At 34.0% G+C, this 22,470-nt stretch overlaps 1 protein-coding gene across 1 annotated transcript; it reads left to right on the forward strand.

Moving 5' to 3' along the window:
- Positions 1 to 2,409: 2,409 nt before the first annotated feature.
- On the forward strand, positions 2,410 to 21,897 carry LOC137644935 (uncharacterized). Its single transcript, XM_068377813.1, has 3 exons — positions 2,410 to 2,469; positions 20,292 to 20,628; positions 21,656 to 21,897. The coding sequence occupies exons 1-3, from the start codon at positions 2,467 to 2,469 to the stop codon at positions 21,841 to 21,843; spliced, it is 528 nt and encodes a 175-aa protein (XP_068233914.1). The 5' UTR covers positions 2,410 to 2,466; the 3' UTR covers positions 21,844 to 21,897.
- The last annotated feature ends 573 nt before the right edge of the window (positions 21,898 to 22,470 follow it).

Consider the following 22,470-nt stretch of genomic DNA (forward strand, 5'->3'; position numbering starts at 1 on the left):
CGTACAACTTAAATCTATTATTCCACTTTAAAGATATTCCTGAAAAAAAATATGTAGGAAAATTGTTGCGAGAATATTCAAAACTTTACGAAAATCATTGTAATTTGATTAGAAAAAGAATAATATTTATTCCACGATATCTAAGATCATCTTAGATAACTTGTTTGACTATATCTCTTCCTCACTAATGTTTCTTTTTTTGGCTAAATGACCTTTTTTTTTTTTTTGGGGGGGGGGGGTTATCAAACACTGTACCAAAGATTGTAATTCTTCATATCTATTCCTCTTTGGTTTCAAATCTCTCTCTCTCTCTCTCTCTCTCTCTCTCTCTCTCTCTCTCTCTCTCTCTCTCTTTGTGTTCGCAATTTATCTATTACATTTTAACGATTAGATCACTATCTGTGTAGCATCGGCCCAAATCACACTTCCCACCCCCCTCACTACACTACTGTTTGGTAAAAACAGATTTCGCTACCAGGCCAACTGATCGGTCTTTAATTTAGTGAGATTTAGGACTCGGCAGCCTCTCCCTGATGTGTCATCTTATATAAAATCTAAAGAAGATTGAGTGATCCTTTAGATGTAGATTAGTTACAATTGCATCAAGAAGGTATTTATTCTTTTATGATGTCAATATAATTGATAACGGTATTTCTCTATTGGATAAAATTACTGTATCAACAACTATGCCTTGTTAAGTCACGATTATAAATGTGTTTATTTGGAAAATCAGGACGCCTATCTTCTTTGGAAATATTTTACTCGAAATACTTGTACTTATCTAAGATATGGCGGTCAAAGGGTTTTGATTCGGCTGAAAATGAATACATTGGACCCAAAACTTTATTTTAGTAATAGTGTTTAAACCAAATTGACATGTTATATAATAGTAATGACCAACATAAAATAATTGCCATGAAATAAGTCATAATACCGTAATTAACAGAAACAACAGGAAGCTGAAAAAGGGTTACTAAACAAAAAAAGATCAAGGACGATTCCTAGCGTTTCCCATTGAAATAAAGTGACAATTACCAGGCACAGAGGGAAAATAAATGAGAGTGAAGTCATACCGAAAGCTCTTTTCAGTTATAACAGAAGATATGGAGCACACAACCACCCAATTGATGTTCCTTTTCCCAGAGCTCTTCGTCTTCAGTTCATTAGTTTCACAAAAATCTTCTGCAGAGCCTAATTTCCAATGTAATGAAAAGAAAAAGAACAAAGAGGATACGAATATATATATATATATATATATATATATATATATATATATATATATATATATATATATATATATATATATATATACATACATACACAACACACACACACACACACACACACATATATATATATATATATATATATATATATATATATATATATATATATATATATATATATATATACAACACACACACACACATATATATATATATATATATATATATATATATATATATATATATATATATATATGTGTGTGTGTGTGTGTGTGTGTGTGTGTAATGAATTACAACATATAATACATATGTAATTAATAAAATGATATATCACTAACCAGAAACAAATGAATCCAAAAGATACCAAATTACATAATACAAATACAGAATTTCTTCAAGCAACAGAACTCAAAACCTTACAGCAGCACCGATGTTCCAGTCGCCTAAAAACAACTGAATAAGGAGTGGGTTAGGGCTGCTGTGTGCCTTTGCTATCCCGTAAACCATACAATCATAAATGCGTCGTATCGCCTATATGTTATTGTTATAGCGTGAATACCTAATGCAACACCAGTAGGGAACGCTGTGAGATGGTTATTGTATAATATCCTCTATTGTATTCATATTTGCAGGTTGATATCATTGTCTCCTGTGTGCTTCCGGCTAGGCAGCTCCCATCTATATTCACTATACTCCTACGAGTCATTCCCAATGCTATTTTTTATGTTTCTTCCTTTCGTCGTGAATAGTTCTAATGTGAACCTGTTGAGTAATAATGTTATATATTGTCTACGTATCCTCTATATCTAAGTTAAATGTGTTTCTCTTAGGTAATAATTAGTTCTTTCCGCCTCTCTCTCTTCTCATTGGTAATTATGGCTAACTGAATGTTTCACTTTATGCTTATTCGTTATGTCTGTGTATAATTAAAAATGGCGACTCTTGAAACAGTTTTTTTATCAACCAGGAAATGTTGCAGTAATAACCGGAAAAAAATCCGTAATAGTTTTCAGCGTTACCAGTAGAAGGACTTTCCGCCTCATTTCACATTGTTTTCGCTCCTAGCGCGGATATCATAGTTTAGATACAATGGCATACGTTAGCCTTCCCTATGCTTCCTTTGTCCAGTGACCTCTGGTCTGTGGCTCGCAAATGCTAGGTGTCCATCCCTTTCAGTTGCAATGATTCTGGTGCCTTGTTCAGTGTTGTTCGTTTACGCTGTCTCGTGTCGTTCGATAAAATGGTAAATTCTCGATTGAAAATTCTTTATCTTTGAATTAATTATTCTACAATTACAGTACAAGTATTTCTTGGATTTTTTTCTTTATACAATATTATTTTCTCAAACGCTTACTTATTAAGGACATCAATTAATCCGTGGAATCACCCACTTGTGTTAAAGACATTGCTTGAGACTTCGTGTCGTTATGCGACGTTTCCTAACAGAAATTTTTTAAATAGTCTGTCAATTAATTGCCGATTGCTTGGTTCGCGTAAAGACCAAAACCTTATGAAAACTCTCAATTCTATTACAAAGCTGTTCAAACAATTATGTGTAAACTAAGCAAATCTAAAATAAATGATTGGTCAAGGAAGGTCACATTTTTTGGGGTAATATTATTGTAATTTTTGGTATACTTATAGGAACAGAAAATTTGAGAAAAAAAAATTACATTAAACATCGCATTTAAGAATGTTAACGTAAAATTACAATGCACTCTCGTGTTAATTTTATCATGTATAATGATTAATTTTATTAGACTCGATTCATATTCTATTAACCTTAGCAAAATGTGATTTCGAAAAGTCATTTAGCTTTAGCAACATTTATCGGTTATCGTTTCTATCCTAGAATCATTCAAAGCGCCATGATAAAGTATAATTTTCTATCTATCACATTTGTTTTCTGTATAAACAGTGTATTCCTTCCTTATTCCCAGTTATTTTTGTACTTGGTGTTCATTTTTGTTGGTGGAAGGTAGTGATATTAACACTACTGAAGAAATGTGTATCGTTGAACTCCTCAATTGGATAACGCCTTAAAGATGTTGAAAAATATAAAATATTCACAACTGGATATAACTTGCATATGGATGTGAACAAAAGTTATAGAGAAGTGAATGAATAAAAATATTTTCAAAGACTGAAATGAATTTATCGCTTTTTTTTTAAATAACTGCAGCTCTAGAACTATCTTAAACATTAATAAGTTTTACCTTCACGTTTGGATTCAATAAAATATTAAATAGTCTAGATGTATATTACGTAAGAACTCTCGGATTTTTACATCCCACAGAAACATTTCACTTTTAATTTCCGCTCAGGCCTTTATCCGCAACTCACGAGTAATTTCGTGTTGATACCGGAATGGAAGCGTATGTACCATGTATGTATACCGAACGTATAACATACCTAACACATCCATACTACAAATTATAAGAATGCATTCCAGATACATAGCGTATAATTTGCGATCCCTAGTTGGAATACCAGGATGCTATAATTATGCCCAAGAGCTCCTACATGGAAAAATAGCCCAGTGAAGAAAGGAAAAAAAGGGAACAAATAAACTACAAGCGAAGTAATGAACAATTAAGATAAAATATTCAAAAAGAAAAATAACAATATTGAAATAGGTCTTTCATATAAAAACTATAAAAAAACTATAAAAAAAAGATTAAGAGAAATAGGATAGTATTGTGCCTAATTGTACCCTCAAGCACGAGAACTCTACCCACAGACATTGGAAGAGGTTATGTTTGACGATTTATATTTTCCTATATTCAAATTGTTTAAAAAAAAAAAACGTTGGGTGTGTTATATCATGGAAAAAACTCAATAAATAGATTACCAACACAATAATACCCAAATTCAATAAGGAAATTTACATCAATGAAGTAAGACTATTATTAAGTTATTATGAAAACGCTGCCTTTTTAAAGATGACATGTCCACATTTCTCTCAATAAGAATATTTCAAAAGTCCCTCCTATACACAAATATACCAAAAAGACATGAAAGCCATTCGATTCAGAAAGCAAAAGTCAAATAATATCCTTACGGCATTATTGGTCATGAAGAAATTTCAATATGTGCACTGAAATAAATGTGTATAGGTGAATTTCCATGAATGGAAAGTTATTTGGTTTGTATGTTTTCATTATACTTATTCTAAGTAGAGCTGCAAAGCATGCAAGGATAGTATTATATTGCAAAATGATAGATATAAAATTTGTAATAGCGGATAACATCACTTTTCTCATTACAATATGTTAGAATATAGTAAATGGTACGGGGATGAAGCTAACTTACCTATATATCACTATTCATACCACAAACACACACAGACACACACACACACACACATATATATATATATATATATATATATATATATATATATATATATATATATATATATGCATATATACATATATATATATATATATATATATATATATATATATATATATATATATATATATATATATATATATTTAGACAACACAACATATTTGGGAATGCTTACATACACATGTACAGTATATATAGTAGTAGGTTGGCAAAGGCACAAGCCACCCGTTGAGATACTACCGCTAGAAAGTTATGAGGTCTTTTGACTGGCCAGACAGTACTGCATTGGATCCTTCTCTCTGGTTACGGTTCATTTTCTCTTTGCCTACATACACACACAACACCGAATAGTCTGGCATATTCTTTACATATTCTCCTCTGTCCTCATACACCTGATAACAATGAGATTACCAAACAATTCTTCTTCTCTCATGGGGTTAACTACTGCACTGTGATATTCAGTGGCCACTTTCCTCTTGGTAAGGGTAGAAAAGACTTTAACTATGGTAAACAGCTCTTCTAGGAGAAGGACAATCCAGAATCAAACCATTGTTCTATAGCCTAGGGTAGTGCCATAGCGTCTGTACCATGGTCTTCCGCTGTCTTAGGTTAGAGTTCTCTTGCTTGAGGGTACACTCGACCACACTATTCTATCCAAGTTCTCTTCCTCTTTTTTTTTTATTGTTTATATAGGAAATATTTATTTTGATGTTGTTACTCTTAAGATATTTCATTTTTCCTTGTTTCCTTTCCTCACTGGGCTATTTTCCCTGTTGGAACATCAAGCCTTATAGCATTCTGTTTTTCCAACCAGTGCTGTAGCCGGAATGAGATTTTTCGGCGCAGACGTTTTGGCGCAGGATATTTTTGGCGCAGGTGATGCTCCAAAACATTTTCTATCTTTCTTTCTCTTTTGTGTCGGTCACAAATAAAAAATTTATCTGTCTTTTTTTTTTTAAACGGTTTTAGATTGTTTGGCTAATTTAAAAGATGAATTAGTTATTAGACTGAAATAACATTCGCTGAAATTAAAACACAAACTTCAAACTACTTCACCGAAATTTATTTTTTGTTCGTTCTCTAAGTTTGTCCCGGTTACAAATTCAGAATTTATCCATCTTTCGTTGTGCCTGGTGTTGATTTTAGTTTTTAGAAATATCCGTATATAGCCCATTATGGCTCAACGAATTTTAAGTAAAAGGTGGAAAAGAAATATTTGTACATAATGGCTACATTTACGTATTTGAGAGATGTAGTTCACGAGATGCTTCTATCAAATTTTGGCGACGTGAACGTAAAAATTCATGTAAAGGAAGAATCCACACTAAAGATGGTGAGGTGATTAACGAAATAAACCAGCATGGCCACGGATCATCACCTGCATCAATTGAAGCTGTTTACGTTAAATGTGCAATAAAACACCGAGCCACGGAAACGTTAGAAAATACATCAACAGTTATTAACCGAGCCACGGAAACGTTAGAAAATACATCAACAGTTATTAACCAATGCTTAACAGAAGTATCGCAAGCAGCTCGGAGTTTTACCGCGCATGGATTCTCTAAAGAAAACAGTTAGAACTCGTAATGAAGCGCAACAAGCTCCTTGCAATCCTGTTAATCTATTTGATCTAGAAATTCCAGATCGTTATAAAATTTACGCAGGCTCTGATGGAAGAGAGGAAGAATTTTTAATTGCCGACAGCGGCCCATCTGCCAACAGAATTTTGGTACTTGGAAGAAAATTTTTGGTTAGAGACATTTTATGTGGTTCTGACACCTGGTACGCGGATGGAACACTTAATCTTGCACCGCCTTTATTTTCGCAAGTTTTTGTGATATTGGCCAAAAAACTTGGAGGAGTTCATCCTATTATTTATGCACTGCTCCCAAACAAGCAAAGGGTAACCTACATTAAACTTTTTGACCTCATCAAAGAAGCTTTTCCGGAAGGTTCCCCAAAAAGCATTTTCTGTGATTTTGAACAAGGTGCAATCTCAGCAATGAAAGAATCTTTCAAAAATGTGCAAATAAAATGTTGCTTGTATCATCTCAGTCATAACCTCCATAAGACTCTTAAGAGCAAGGGAATGAGTCATGCATACAATAATGATACAGGGTTTGCGCTGAAAACGAAAATGATTCTAGCACTATGTTTTGTGCCTGTGAATGATATCGATTCTCACATCGATGCACTTTCAAATTTTTTTGCCAAATTAACTACAGGATTTATAAAACTGGTTTGAGGATAATTACATAGGCAGACCGAACAGAAATAGACAAAGCAGACGACCAGCTCTCTTCAAAATAGAAATGTGGAATCTTTATAACATGACGTTAAATCAAGAAGATAAAACGAACAATCATGCAGAGGCAGCCCACAGGCGGATTTATTCTGAGTTATCCATGCATCATCCAACAATCTGGTGATTTATTGAAGGAATCCAACTCCCTGCTGCACAAACTGAAGAAATATTTACTTGCTGAGGAGAGAATAAGGAGAATAGTGTCTGATTATGGTACAATGCAACCTTTAGAATACCTCAGAGGTTTAGCACATATCTTTGAATTGAATTGCAAAATTTCAGTTTATTTTTCTAAGTATTTCGATGAAAAAGGTATTATGTGTAAAGTTTTATGAATATTTTTTTTTTATTTTCTCGTTATTATCATTGTGTTATTTATTTACTGTATATAAGCATAGATAATTTCTTTGGTGTAAAAATAGCAGTGGCAAAAAGTCTGGCGCCAAAAAGTCTGAGCCAAAAAGTCCTACACCAGAAAGTCCTGTGCCAGAAAGTCCTAGACCAGGTTGTAGCTTAGCAAGTAATAATAATAATAATAATAATAATAATAATAATAATAATAATAATAATAATAATAATAATAATAATAATAATAATAATAATAAAAATAATAATAATAATAACATATATATACTGTATATATCTAAATCTATATATATATATATATATATACCTATACCTAGTTGGAAATGCAGTATGATATAATTATAGCCCAAGGGCTTCAACATGAAAAGTAGCCCAGTGCGGTAAGGAAATACGGAAATAAATGAAACTACATGAGAAGAAATGAACAATTGAAAGAATATTTTAAGCATAGTAACAAATTTAAATAAATCTTTCATATATAAACAAAGAAAAAAAAGAGGAAGAAAAAAGATAGAATTGTGTGCCCAAGTGTACCCTCAAGCAATAGAAGTGTACCCCAAGACAGTGGAAGACCATGGTATTGAGCCTATTATTATTATTATTATTATTACTATCCAAGCTACAACCCTAGTTGGAAAAGCAAGATGCTATAAGCCCAGGGGCTCCAACAGGGAAAAATAGCCCAGTGAGGAAAGGAAATAAGGAAATAAATAAATGAAGAGAACAAATTAACAATAAATCATTCTAAAAACAGTAACAACGTCAAAACAGACATGTGATATATAAACTATTAAAAACATCAAAAACAAATATGTCATAAATAAACTATAAAAGACTCATGTCCGCCTGGTCAACAAAAAAGCATTTGCTCCAACTTTGAACTTTTGAAGTTCTACTGATTCAACCACCCGATTAGGAAGATCATTCCACAACTTGGTAACAGCTGGAATAAAACTTCTAGAGTACTGCGTAGTATTGAGCCTCGTGATGGAGAAGGCCTGGCTATTAGAATTAACTGCCTGCCTAATATTACGAACAGGATAGAATTGTCCAGGGAGATCTGAATGTAAAGGATGGTCAGAGTTATGAAAAATCTAATGCAACATGCATAATGAACTAATTGAACGACGGTGCCAGAGATTAATATCTAGATCAGGAATAAGAAATTTAATAGACCGTAAGTTTCTGTCCAACAAATTAAGATGAGAATCAGCAGCTGAACACCAGACAGGAGAACAATACTCAAAGCAAGGTAGAATTAAAGAATTAAAACACTTCTTCAGAATAGATTGATCACCGAAAATCTTGAAAGACTTTCTCAATAAGCCTATTTTTTATGCAATTGAAGAAGACACAGACCTTATATGTTTCTCAAAAGTAAATTTACTGTCGAGAATCACACCTAAAATTTTGAAAGAGTCATACATATTTAAAGAAACATTATCAATACTGAGATCCGGATGTTGAGGAGCCACCGTCCTTGACCTACTTACAATCATACTTTGACTAGAAAACAATGGTATGATTTTGGAATGTCCTCCTCCTAGAAGAACTACATACCATAGCTTAAGAGTCTCCTCTACCAAGAATAAAGTATCAACTGAACAATTGCAGAGCAGTGGTTAACCCATGAGCGAAGAAAAATTGTTTGGCAATCTCAGTGTTGTCAATTTTATGACAGTAGAGAATGTTGAAAGAATAGGCCAGACTATTCGGTGTATGTGTGGGCAAAGAAATACTGAGCCGTAACCGATATATATATATATATATATATATATATATATATATATATATATATATATATATATATATATATATATACACACACACACATATATATATATATATATATATATATATATATATATATATATATATATATACATATATATACATGAATGTCGTAAAAGGGTTTACATATCGCCATGATCAGCAAAGCAATACTAGTGAGTAGGTTTACTTTAAGCAATTAGAAGAAAATCTCTCACTATCACCAATCCACACTGGCCAGCGTGGTGATGAAGACTGGCCAAACCATATATATATATATATATATATATATATATATATATATATATATATATATATATATATATATATATATATATATATACACACACATATATATATATATATATATATATATATATATATATATATATATATATATATATATATATATATATATATACACACACATATATACACACACACACACACACATATATATATATATATATATATATATATATATATATATATATATATATATATATATATATACACATATATATATGTATATATATATATATATATATATATATATATATACACATATATATATGTATATATATATATATATATATATATATATATATATATATATATATATACATATATATATATATATATATATATATATATATATATATATATATATATATACAGTATATTATACTGTATAATGGCTCGTGTCTGGAAACCAAACATATAATAAAATATATATATTACGACTGGCAAGCTAAACAACCCCTCTAGTTCCAAACTCACCTGTTTACTTTTACATTAAATCTGTTACAAATATTAATACCGAACTCTGAGACAGTTAAATAACTCCCAGACAGTTATATATAAAACACTGAATATCTAAAGGTCTCTTTAGTACACTCAAAACAAAACTGGATAACTATTCTTGAGAATTACTTAAAACTATTACTTACTACGATTCTTTAACAGGATACAAGCAAATACTACTTTAAACAATGGTGATTGGAATAATACACTCTACAAAAATAAATAAATTCTATATAAATTACAACACTTTAAAAGAATTTACATAAAACAAATAAATCACTTGAAATACTAAGTCTGAACAAAACTGTTAGAATCTAAAAATTATATAATGACTTGACTTTTGAATGTTAAATCTGAATAAACCTTAGATTAAGACAAAAGAAATACTTATGAAAACTATACAATCACTTGTTTCGCTTGAAATTAAATCTGAATACAATATTTAAGTTTGACACTTAATGAAAATAGATAACCAGATCACAATACAAGAACCTATCACCTTCCCACAGGGCCGTTTACAAAAACTCTAAGAGAATTTTTGTAAGTGCTCACTACATTTACAAAATCTGTCACACCAAAACTTCGTTATTTTACTGAACACTTTTAAAACAATACACTGAGCTGTGTGCGAGAGTGAGACAGAGGGGGAGATTGCTGTCTTAAGGGTGGAAATCTCTATCAGCCTATACAACCCTGGGAGTTGCCTTTATAAGAGACTTAGTTACTTCCAGAAGATTCCAGGAAAGCGAGTTCTGGAAGCGTGGGCCAGGCTAAGGCATTAGAGCAACCAAGTATTGCTCTCTCGAACGCTTACTCACGCAACAGTGAGACGAATCCTGGGTTTTCAGGGCAACTATCACCCACAGCATGGCGACTCTGTCAGCTAGCTTTGCCCATCCTTTATCACTGAAATACAAAAAAGATATCATCCTATCACTACGCTTTTCGTGAATTTTCCAAAGCATGTGGCATATTGCATATTCTTTTACAAATATGACGCAATACCTCATAAAAATATAAAAAACATTACATAAGCCCTTGTTCCTATCTTGTATAGTCACATAACACTCTCAAACTGTTTACGTAAGATTTCGTAACAAACATACGTGTAATATTAAGTTAATTCTTAAAAAAAACGTAAATTTACATAAAATGACTTGAATAAAGAATACAATGAAATTAACGACGAAAGTCTTACGTAATTTACATAATAAATTGACATCTACATGTGAAGAACTCATCTTAAGAGCTGGCTAACCTCTCTTCAATGCATAAACCAAATCATTAATAAACTACTGTATTTACTCTACATTAGACCACCTTTGTAAGATAGCTCCCCCAAATAAGATTTATTTATTCCGGGCCTGATTCCATTGATTCAGCCAAAAATAAATAATCTGCAACCACATTATCTTTACTTGATATATGCTTTACATCAATACAATACGGTTGCAAACATAATGACCACCAACTTTCATTATTATTTTTCTTCATTTTATCCACCAAAGTTAAAGGATTGTGATCCAAATATACTTGCTTATCGCTGTGACTAACACTAGTAGTTCCTTTTCAACTGTCAAGTAGGCTCACTGATGTTTCTTAAGCTTTGACGACATGAAACAAACAGGGTGACGAATTCCTTACTCGTCTTCTTGCAATAAGACAGCTCTAATCCCGTTATCTGACACATCCACTAGGATAAGGAATTTCTTGTTGAAATCAGGTGCTCGCAGTATCAGTTTCGAAGTTCATATGGCCTTTAGCCTGTCAAAGGATTCCTGTTTCTTGCTGGTCCATAAAATTTTTTTCTAGGGGCTAGTCAAATCCGTCAAGGGAGCAACTACAGCCGAAAAGTTCGGGCAAAATCGTTGGCAGAATCCTGCCATCCCTAAAAAGGACTGTAATTGCTTCCTCATTGTGAGGAGTAATGCTTTTCTTATTCCTTCGACGTTAGCAGCTACTGGGGCGATTCGTCCTCTTCCTACTTCAAATCCCAAGTACCGAACTGTTGCCTTTCCAAATTTGCTCTTCTCCAGGTTAATCGTCTGGTATGCTCCTCACAGCTTTTGAAATACCTTCTTCAGGATTCGGAGATGTTCTTCCCAGGTCGATGAATATACTACAATATCGTTGAGATATTCTATCGAACCTAGTAGGTCATGCATCACTCATTGAAAAGTAGTGAAGGCGTTCATTAGACCAAAAGGCATGACGGTGAATGGGGTTATCAAAGCTGATAAAAATTTTGCATTGTCATCCAAAGGAATTTGGAGAGGAACCTCGCTTGTCCAGTATTGTTAAGTAGTTGGTTGATGAGCGGCAATGGTTAATTATCGGCCACAGTGATCGAGTTTAACTTTCGGTAGTCCGTACACATCCTAAAAGATCCGTCCGGTTTTTTTCACAAGCAAGCATGGAGAACTGTCAGGGATAGAACTTTGTTTGGCTAATCTGTTTTGTAACAAGTAGTCCTTTTCTTTTCTCATCACTTCTCAGAGATACGGCGACAGTCGATAGGCGCGTTGTTTAAATGGTCTTTCTGTTATTTTGAGGTGTATCTCATGCTTCGTCAGGTTGGTTCGTTTCGGAACATAAAAGACAATATCAGGGAAACTTCTAATTAATCGACCTAATTCCTAATGTTGCTCCTAGTTCAAATGAGATATTTTCTCTCCCTAATTCCCAATGATAGACGAATTATTCACTTTGCTTACTGCCCCTACCTTATATTTGTCGTCGTATGGTTCGGTCTCGTTTTTGCTCAAGTAGGGTTTCAGTAGGCTGACGTGTACTTTCCTTTGACTTTTCCTTCGTCCTGAGGTTTCGATAACGTAGGTCAGGTCACTGATCTCCAAAATCTTGAATGGTCTTTGAAACTTGTTTGTGAGTGGGAATCTCCTTATTGTCAGGAAAACTAATACCTATTGTCCTATCGAAAACTGTCGGTCCTTACTTTTCATATCGAACCTTTTCTTCATTATACCTTAAGGTTTTCTAGGGAGAATTTCCTTAAATCACCGATCCTTTTCCTCAAATTCTTGCCGTAATCTCCATCCATTTCCTCTCAGTCCTTCCATTTTTCTGCTACCGTTTTAATCGGTCCTCGTGCTTCTTGTCCAAATACCATTTCAATTAGGCTACATCACATGCTTTCTTGATAAGCATTACGTACTTTGAGTAACATCAACGGCAGTCCGATGTCCCACTTATTTCCCGTTTCATTGCAGAACTTCGTTAACATACTTTTTAACGTTTGATGAAACCTCTCTAATGCACCTAGGGTCTCCAGATGATAAGCAGTTGATAGCTGTTGTTCTACATCTAACAGTTTCATTAAGTCCTGAAATATTATTTGAAATTCGTTCCGCGGTCACTTTGAACGATTTCCGATATACCAAACTTAGTAAAAAAAAGTCTGGTAACTTCTCGGTGATTATTTTGGCACTGATGTTCCTGATGTGTATGGCATCTGGGTATCTCGTTACTGGAGACATCAAGGTTAACATAAATTCGTGACCTTTTTTTCCTCCTCGGTAAAAGTCCCTCAATGGCAATCATTAGCTTGCTGAAGGGTTCTCCTCGCACTACTATCGGGTGTAAGGGAGCTTTCCTAATGTACTAGTTTGGCTTTACGGTCATCTGACATACGTAACATGTATGGCAAAACTGGCTCATGTGCTTCTGCTTGCCAGGCCAGAAAAAACTGTTTCATTACTTTCTCCGTCGTCTTCCTTATCGCCATATGTCCCGTCTCATGCGCTACTGTGATCACCTGTCTTCTCAAGAGTGCAGGAATTAGTATGTGACGATATATCCCTCATTCAGCATGCCCAGGGATATCGGCGGGTCTATGGTTCCTCATAAGCAACCCATCCTTAAGATAATAACAGGTCAGAGACTGCTGTGCCTCCGTCTTGTCCACCACATGGTACAATAACACTGTTAACGTTGTATCCTTCCATTGTAATACTATCAGCCTTTTCCTACTCACTTGTCCTACTTCTAACATTGAATTTTCTATTTCTTCCAAGTCCATTTCTTCTTTGTCCTCTTGTCCGCTCGTCTGTCACTCCTATTTGCTCGGGCCTACACGGGAGTTCTCTTCTTGCTTACCATCCACGGAATCCTCTTCTTCGAAAAACAAATCCTCTAAGTTCATTACTCCTTCGATTTCTTTTTCTTCTTTTCAGCCACTTTCTTCATCATGCTCTTAGTTGTAACAAAACTAGGAAAGAGATATGGGTACTCCTTCTCGAATTCAGTCGTACGACTATACTTCAAAGGTTTCATCATTACAATGGGACATGGCACGAACTGCGATCCACTAACCTCATTACCCAGCAGGACGTCTACTCCTTCGACAGCCAATGAATCCTTTACCGCAAAGCCAAAATTACCTGTCATCAATTTGTATGGCAGTTTCAAACAGCAAATATGGATAACCTCCTCCCCTCCTATTCCCTTCAAAATAACCGAGTCTCCTGTGAGAGATCGATCCACCAACGAGTGCACCCCTAGTACCACCACGCTATGGTTACAACCTGCGTCGCGCAATATTCTGACCGGGGTTCGCTCACTCCCGTCTATTGCTGCTAATATACCTTCATAAATGTATGGTTTAAAGGCATCCACATTATTTGTGTTCGTCCTGTTTGTCGTGTAAATGTTGGCTGGTTTATTTTCCTCTCCATCCTTTCTCGATTGCTTCTTCGTCTTTGCATTCTGTAACGTCGAGTTATCCTTACTCACTTGGGTGACTGCTTTCGGTTGGTTTGAACAACATTCCTTACTGATATGGCCTCTCTTGCCACACTTAAAACAGACAATATCAACCTTATGCACGTCTTTCACGATACTTGAAGCAGGACAATTCGACGATTGTACCAGTACCAGTGCTACTTTCACTGTAACTGTTGAACTTGTTCATGTAGTTATTACTGAACTGGTTTCCATAGTTCGGCGAATACATGACACTTGGCCGGAACGACAGTTGAAACTTCCTGCCTGAGGAGGGTTTACAACTAATAATATTATAATCTTCCCTCAGCAAAGCGACTTTATTAAGTTTCTTCACCTGTCTCTCTCTCTCTCTCTCTCTCTCTCTCTCTCTCTCTCTCTCTCTCTCTCTCTCTCTCTCTCTCTCTCTCTCTCAAGTACGTTCGAATATGTTTAAGAATTCCTCGTACATACTGCTCTAGTATTATCAATTCCTCTAAATCAGTCATCACCTTTACGTTAGCAGCCTCTGTCCATCTCTTAAAACATGGTTGTACCTTATAGGCGTAATCCAGGAAAGTAATTTTCTTCTCCTTTCTCACACTTCGGAACCCTTCATTATAATATTCAGGGGTCATCTGATACACTTGCAGCACACTCCTCTTCACTTCTTGATACTCCTTCTGGCCCTGAGATAAGGATAAGTAAGCACTGCGGTCCTTCCCAAAGAGCTCACTCTACAATAACACAGACCATTTATATTCTGGCCATTTCATCATCGATGCGACCGTTACAAAATGATTGAAGAACTCATCTGGGGCCTCTTCTGTGAACCTTGGAATTAACTTCTGGGCTTCCGACACATCAAACACTGGATCGTGCTTAGCAGGGGCCGCCTCCGTCTGCATTGTCAACTGTGCACGGGCATTCAAAAGCTCCAACCCACTCACATGTCGTATTTATTCTCTCTCTTCTTCTTCATGGCTTGCTTCCATTTCTTTCGCACGTCATCTTTCTTCTCTATCTTCTTCCTGTCTTCTCTCCTTTTTTTCTCGTCTTGCGATTTCGCTTGCTTCCATCTCTCTCGCATGTCTTGCAATCTCTTGGGCTTCTTCTCGTTCTTTTTCTTCCATTTCCTTTGCACTTGCCATCCTCTTCAACTTGATCAAATCCTCCTCCGCTGCAATTCGTCAAATCTCGGCCTCAACCTCCCTATCTGCTTCCATGCCTTCAGTTTGAGGGTCAACCAGTCCTTGCTTTACTAAAAATTCTTCCTCAGCTTCCTCCAATAGTTCACAAGCTGCTACAATATTTTCTTTCGACAACTTTCCCAAATTTATCAATGCTTCTAAGGCTAGACACTTGATTTGGGCCTTAATCATCCCATTCATTGCATGGCCACTACATGCCATTGAATTAGAGAGCCCCTGAACTTTAGTTACATTAGCATTTGACAATTCCTGAACATTTGAGTTATTCAAAAAATCTTGGATATTAAACTGTGCCATCTTGTAATTCAACTATATTAAATACCTTTCCAAAAATTTATTAAAAAAATACACACAATCCTATCAACAATGAATGTTCAAAACCTTTAATCAAAACACGACCCTGTTACCACCAAAAATATATTATATAATGGCTCGTGTCTGGGAACCAAACATATGATAAAATATATATATTACGACTGCATAGCTAAATAACCCCTCCACCTCCAAACTCACCTGTTTATCCAAAGGTCTCTTAAGTACACTAAAATATAAACTGGGTTATTTATCTTAAGAATCATTTAAAACTATTACTTACCGTGATTCTTTAACAGGATATGAGTGAATACTACTTAAAACAATGGTGATTGGAATAAACACATTTTTACAAAAATAAATATATTCTATATAAATTACAACACTCCGAAAGACTTTACATAAAACAAACAAATTACTCGAAATATTAAGTTTGAACAAAACTTAGATTAAGAAAAAAATTTTATGATCTGAAAATTATATAATGACTTGACTTTAAATGTTAAATATGAATAAACTGTAGACTATGACAAAAGAAATACTTATGAAAACTATACAATCACTTATTTCACATGAAATTAAATTTGAAAACAATATTTAAGTTAGACACTTAATGAAAATAGATAACCAGATCACGATACAAGAGAATTTTTATAAGTACTCACTACGTTTACAAAATCCGTCACACCATAACTTTGATTTTTCACTGAACACTTTTAAAACAGTACACTGAGCTGCGTGCGAGAGTGAGACAAAGGGGGAGATGGCTGTCCTAAGGCTGGAAATTTCTATCTGCCTACGCATCCGTAGGGGGTCATCTTTATAAGAGACTTAGCTTCTTCCAGAAGATTCCAGGAGAGCGAGTTCTGGAAGCGTGGGCTGGGCTAAGGCGTCAGAGTTAGCAAGTAATGCTCTCTCGAACGCTTACTCAAGCAAAAGGAACACTAATCCCGTGTTTCCTGGGCAACTATTACACACAGCGAGACGACTCTCTGTCAGCTAGCTCCATTCACCCTTTGTCCCCGAAATAAGAAGATAACATCCTATCACTAGGTTTTTAGCGAATCTTCCAAAGCAGGTGGCATACAGTATTACGTATTCTCTCACAAACATGACGCAATACCTCATAAAAATAAAAAAAACATTACCTAAGTCCTTGTTCCTATCTTGTATGGTTACATAGCACTCTCAAAGAGATTATGTTAGACTTCATAACAAATACACGAGAAATAAAGTTAATTAATAAAAATAATGTAAATGTACATATAATGACTTAAATAAAGAATAAAATGAAATTAACGACGAAAGTCTTACGTAGTTTACATAATAAACTTATGTCTAAACGAGAAAAACTCATAGCTGGCTAACCTCTCTTCGATGCACAAATAAAATATAAATAAAATCATTAATAAACTACTGTATTTACTGTACACAAGACCAGTTTCGTGAGAATATAATATATATATATACGTACATATATATATATATATATATATATATATATATATATATATATATATATATATATATATATATATATCATCATCTCCTCCTACTCTTATTGACGCAAAGGTCCTCGGTTAGATTTCGCCAATCCTCTCTATACTTCTCCATTCATAATTTCCTACTACGGTCGCCATAGTCCTCAGCCATGTAGATCTGGGTCTTCCAACAATTCTACTGCCTTGTGGAGCTCAGCTGAACATTTGGTGAGCTATTGTCTCTTGGGGAGTGCGAAGAGCATGCCCAAACCATCTCCATCTAACCCCTCATCATGATCTCATCCACATATGGCACTTGAGTAATCTCTCTTATAGTTTCATTTCTCATCGTGTCCTGCCATTTAACTCCCAATATCCATCTAAGGGCTTTGTTCTCAAATCTACTAAATCTATTGGAGACTGTTTCATTGTCATATCATAACTCATGTCCACTGAGTAACACGGATCTCACTAAACTGATATATAGTCTGATTTTATATGTAATTTCAGGCGATTTGATTTCCAAAACTTACTTAACCTAGTCATTGTCTGATCTGCTTTTTTGAAGCTTTTGCTAAACTTTGATTCTAAAGACCCTATATTGGAGATCATAGTTCCTAAATACTTAAATGATTCTACCTCATTAATCCTTTCTTCTTCCAATGATATTTCATCTTCCATTGCATACTCCGTTGTCATCATCTCTATCTTTTTTCTATTTATGTTCAGCCCAACCTCGTGGGATATTTCATGCATTCTGGTAAGGAAGCATTGCAAATTCTATAGTGTTCTGCTAACAAGGACAGCATCATCAGCACACTCTAGGTTTCCTAAATTCCTATCACCAACCCAGTCCAATCCTTCTCAACCATCTCTGACTAATCTATGCATTACAAAGTCCATGAGGAGGCTAAACAACAAAGATGACAATACATTCCCTTGTAGTACCCCTCTGTTCACTGGAAATTCCTCAGGTAAGACTCCATTAACATTAACTTTGCACTTGCTATGCACATGAACAGACTTAATCAAATTTACATATTTAAGAGGAATTCCATAATAATGCAGGAATCTCCATAAAATTGGCTGGTGTATACTATTAAAGGCTTTTTCATAGTCCATAAATGCATCAAAAGTGGATTTTTATATTCTGAGCACTGCTATACAACATGTCTCAAAATGAAAATTTGGTCAGTGCAACTTCTACCTTTTTTAAATCCTGCTTGTTCATCTCTCAACTTTTAATCAATCTTTATCTCCAGTCTTTAAAATGAGCATACTATATATTTTCATAACAACTGACAAGTTTTATGCCTCTGTAATTATTGCAATCAGTCAGGTCTTCTTTTCTGCCATTTTCACCAACACTACTACCTCCCATTCATGTGATTTCCATCTCTTTAGTTTAAATAGCTTCAAGTTAAAATACACTGAATTCATTCATGGGCACATCAAGGTCTTCAGCAGCTTCAGGTATATCAATCAAATTATTCCTTATCTCCTATTCATAACCCCACTGAAGTGTTCCATCCAAGGTTGTCTTTCTTCATCTTTTGTTATAACAAATCCATCTCTCTCTTTGATAGGTATATGCTTCTTCTTCTTTGGCCCCATAAAGATCTCATTAATAATTCTATGAGCAATTCTTACAGCATAGCCGATTCCTGAATATTCATAGCTTTGTCAGCCTCCTCTGCTTTATTGTCTAAATATTCTCTCCAGTCATTCCTAGCTTTTCTTTTGACCTCACTATTAATACTGCAATACTTAGCATGCTCTACCTTGTAAATTTCATTACTTCCTCGAAAACTTAACAATCGATTTCCGTTTTTGTCTACTTTTTATGGTATCCCAATCATCATTTAATATCTATGGCTTTCTCCTTGTAACTGCTTGTCCCAAGACTTCACTACCAACTGACTGCATGCTTACCTTTATATATACAATACAAATGCACTATATATATATATATATATATATATATATATATATATATATATATATATATATATACATAAATGTATCTCCTCTCTCTCTCTCTCTCTCTCTCTCTCTCTCTCTCTCTCTCTCTCTCTCTCTCTCTCTCTCTCTCTCTCTCTCTCTCCACACACACAAATATATATCTATATACAGTATATATATATATATATATATATATATATATATATATATATATATATATATATATATATATATATATATACAATTACTTGTATAGATACAGCATATACCTACATATACATAAATGTATATATACACACATATACATATATATATATATATATATATATATATATATATATATATATATGTGTGTGTGTGTGTGTGTGTGTGTGTGTATGTATGTATGTATGTATCTGTATAGATATAAATTACATAATTTCATAAAATACCTCAATTGTCATATAATCAAACTTATACTGTATCTCAGCAGGTAATACATAATATTCATAAATAAGGATTTGATATTTCTATTGCAAACAGTGACGGTTGATTATACTTGTCACTTTAATGAAAATATGCGTATAAAAAGGATTCAAGATTGGATCTTTTCCGTAGGTTTTACGTCAGGTCAATGTCAAATTTTATCAGATGAAAACCTACGAATCTAAGAAATAGGCCTACTGAAAGGAAACTCATTGTGATATTTATCTGCATTAACGCCATTATATTTTCTATCAAAAACTGTTTTAACATCATCTTAAGGCCATCGTATATGTGAAAATTAATGTCATTCTCTTTTCAGATTGCAAGGAATACAATACTGGCAATACTATCAGTATGTTTTATCGCAGAATGCATCTCGTCTATGAATAACACAAATCTTACTTTGATCAAAGAGTCACAGGAAGATACAGATGCTAATGATGGAGAAGATAAACAAAATGGAACTAACAGTATTATCAGTCGTATCAAGGCCAGGATAACATATGGTTTTGGTTATCCAATGTATGGAACTTACGGAGGGGTTTATGATGGCGTACTGTCACAAACAGGCATTGGAGGAATCTACAATAACTACATGGGTTGCAGATACTGGTGCCCTAACAGCTACATGTGGGATTTCTATTGTTGTGATGGATGTAAGGCGGTCTGCATTTTCTCTGAATTACCACAAATTGGTTACTGATCACTCACTGAAAAAATGTGCATGAGCGAAAAATTTGAATAGCAATTATCAGATTCCGAACTAATATTGTGTTATCGCCGGCACCAAGATTTTTTGTGTTTTTCCCGGTTCTAACGTACTGAACTACATACCAATTAGCATTAGAACGAAGGTTAATCGTAACTTCTATCTCCTTTGTAGGACCTGTATTTTTTTGTAATGATATAATTACTGGGACATTAACTAGCACATCCTTTGCATCTAATAGTATGTGGTCTAGGAAGTGATAACAGCAACAGCTGTATGGAATAGATATTTAAAAAATCCTGAAGCATTGGATTTGAGATACTTTCTCTGGTTATCTTCTTAAACAATTATATTGCTTTGCCCACTACAATTTTAAATTTAACTCATATTGGTAACTATAAAAAAGTAAAAACTTTGTAAAATAAAGAAATCCAACGCCATGTCTGAATTTGAATGTGAAAATGAGGTCACTTTAGGACATTAATAGTTGAAGAAACCTATCAATTCTTGGTTGCCCTAATATATGAATCATCCGAAATCAATACTCTTATAACATATGGCCTAGGTTTTGGAATGCTAGTTGCAAATCTTATCAGAGACATGATAAAGCTACATACTGGGCTTTACATAATTTCATAATTTACATAATCAAACTAACGAACACCTCACTGATATAGAAAACAGATTTAACTCAATAGATCCTTAATACCTCATACAAAAAGAAAAAAACAAAAGAAAGGAAGGTTGACAGAGTGGTAGCTGAACTTCAAATAGAAAAGATAAAATCTAAATGAAATAATAATAGTAATTGTGGAAAGCTAAAGCAAGGAAACAATTTCGTATCTAGGGACTGCTGATCACAAAAGAATAACTATATGATATAATGTCCAGTAGTTGAATGTTCAAATAATAATGAAAAAACTCTTTCGACGACGATAATATATACTATTCCTTTAATTCCATTTTTTTTCCAGATACTGATATGATGCGTTATCAATGCCCAATGAGACGAAGCTACTGTTACCCTCCTTACAGACATTACATGGGTCAACCACAGATCTGTTACAATAGAATGGAATGTCCTCGTTATGAACTTTGCTGCCCCGACGCTTGTGTCAATGCTTATGTGTGCAAGCCAGCCGAACCTATATATGGATATTAGCGTCCAGAAAAACGACTAATATAAATCTAACTCGATGTACTGTAGTCATAAAAAGGTTTCATTTTCAATGAGTTCCTCTTTAAAGAGGTTAGAAGAAAACATATAATGTAAAATATGGGGTTATATTTTGGATGTCCCCGGTCCTTAAAATAAGAGTATATCATTATGAGCATCCTGCATGCTCAACTATTACGACTGAAAAATTATTTGAGATTGAAGAATGAACTTTGATATTATTAAGAACGTAAAGGGACCTGAAAACCTTTAAAATTTAGCATTTTGAACAATTCAACTTTTCTAGCTTTTAAATTTTACTAAAACCTTTACCATTGCTTAGCGGGTCTAGACTTGCCTTTTCACTTTTAATATTTCATTTTATACTTTACCATAATTGTATTATAACTATGATATCATTTTGTATAAAACTAGCATGAGCAAAAACCTACTTTTATGTTTATAAAGAAAATTTGAAATTTTTTTACAGTGTACTTTGAAATCATCCCTTTATACCATAGGATGAAATAAAATACTACTTTGAGTTTATGTCGTTGACAATAGTTATATTCTGCATGCTATAACATTTGAGTGAAGATTATAAAATATTCTAGAATTGTTCTAATATGCATA

Source organism: Palaemon carinicauda, chromosome 8, assembly GCF_036898095.1.
Source record: "Palaemon carinicauda isolate YSFRI2023 chromosome 8, ASM3689809v2, whole genome shotgun sequence".
Lineage (NCBI taxonomy): Eukaryota > Metazoa > Arthropoda > Malacostraca > Decapoda > Palaemonidae > Palaemon > Palaemon carinicauda.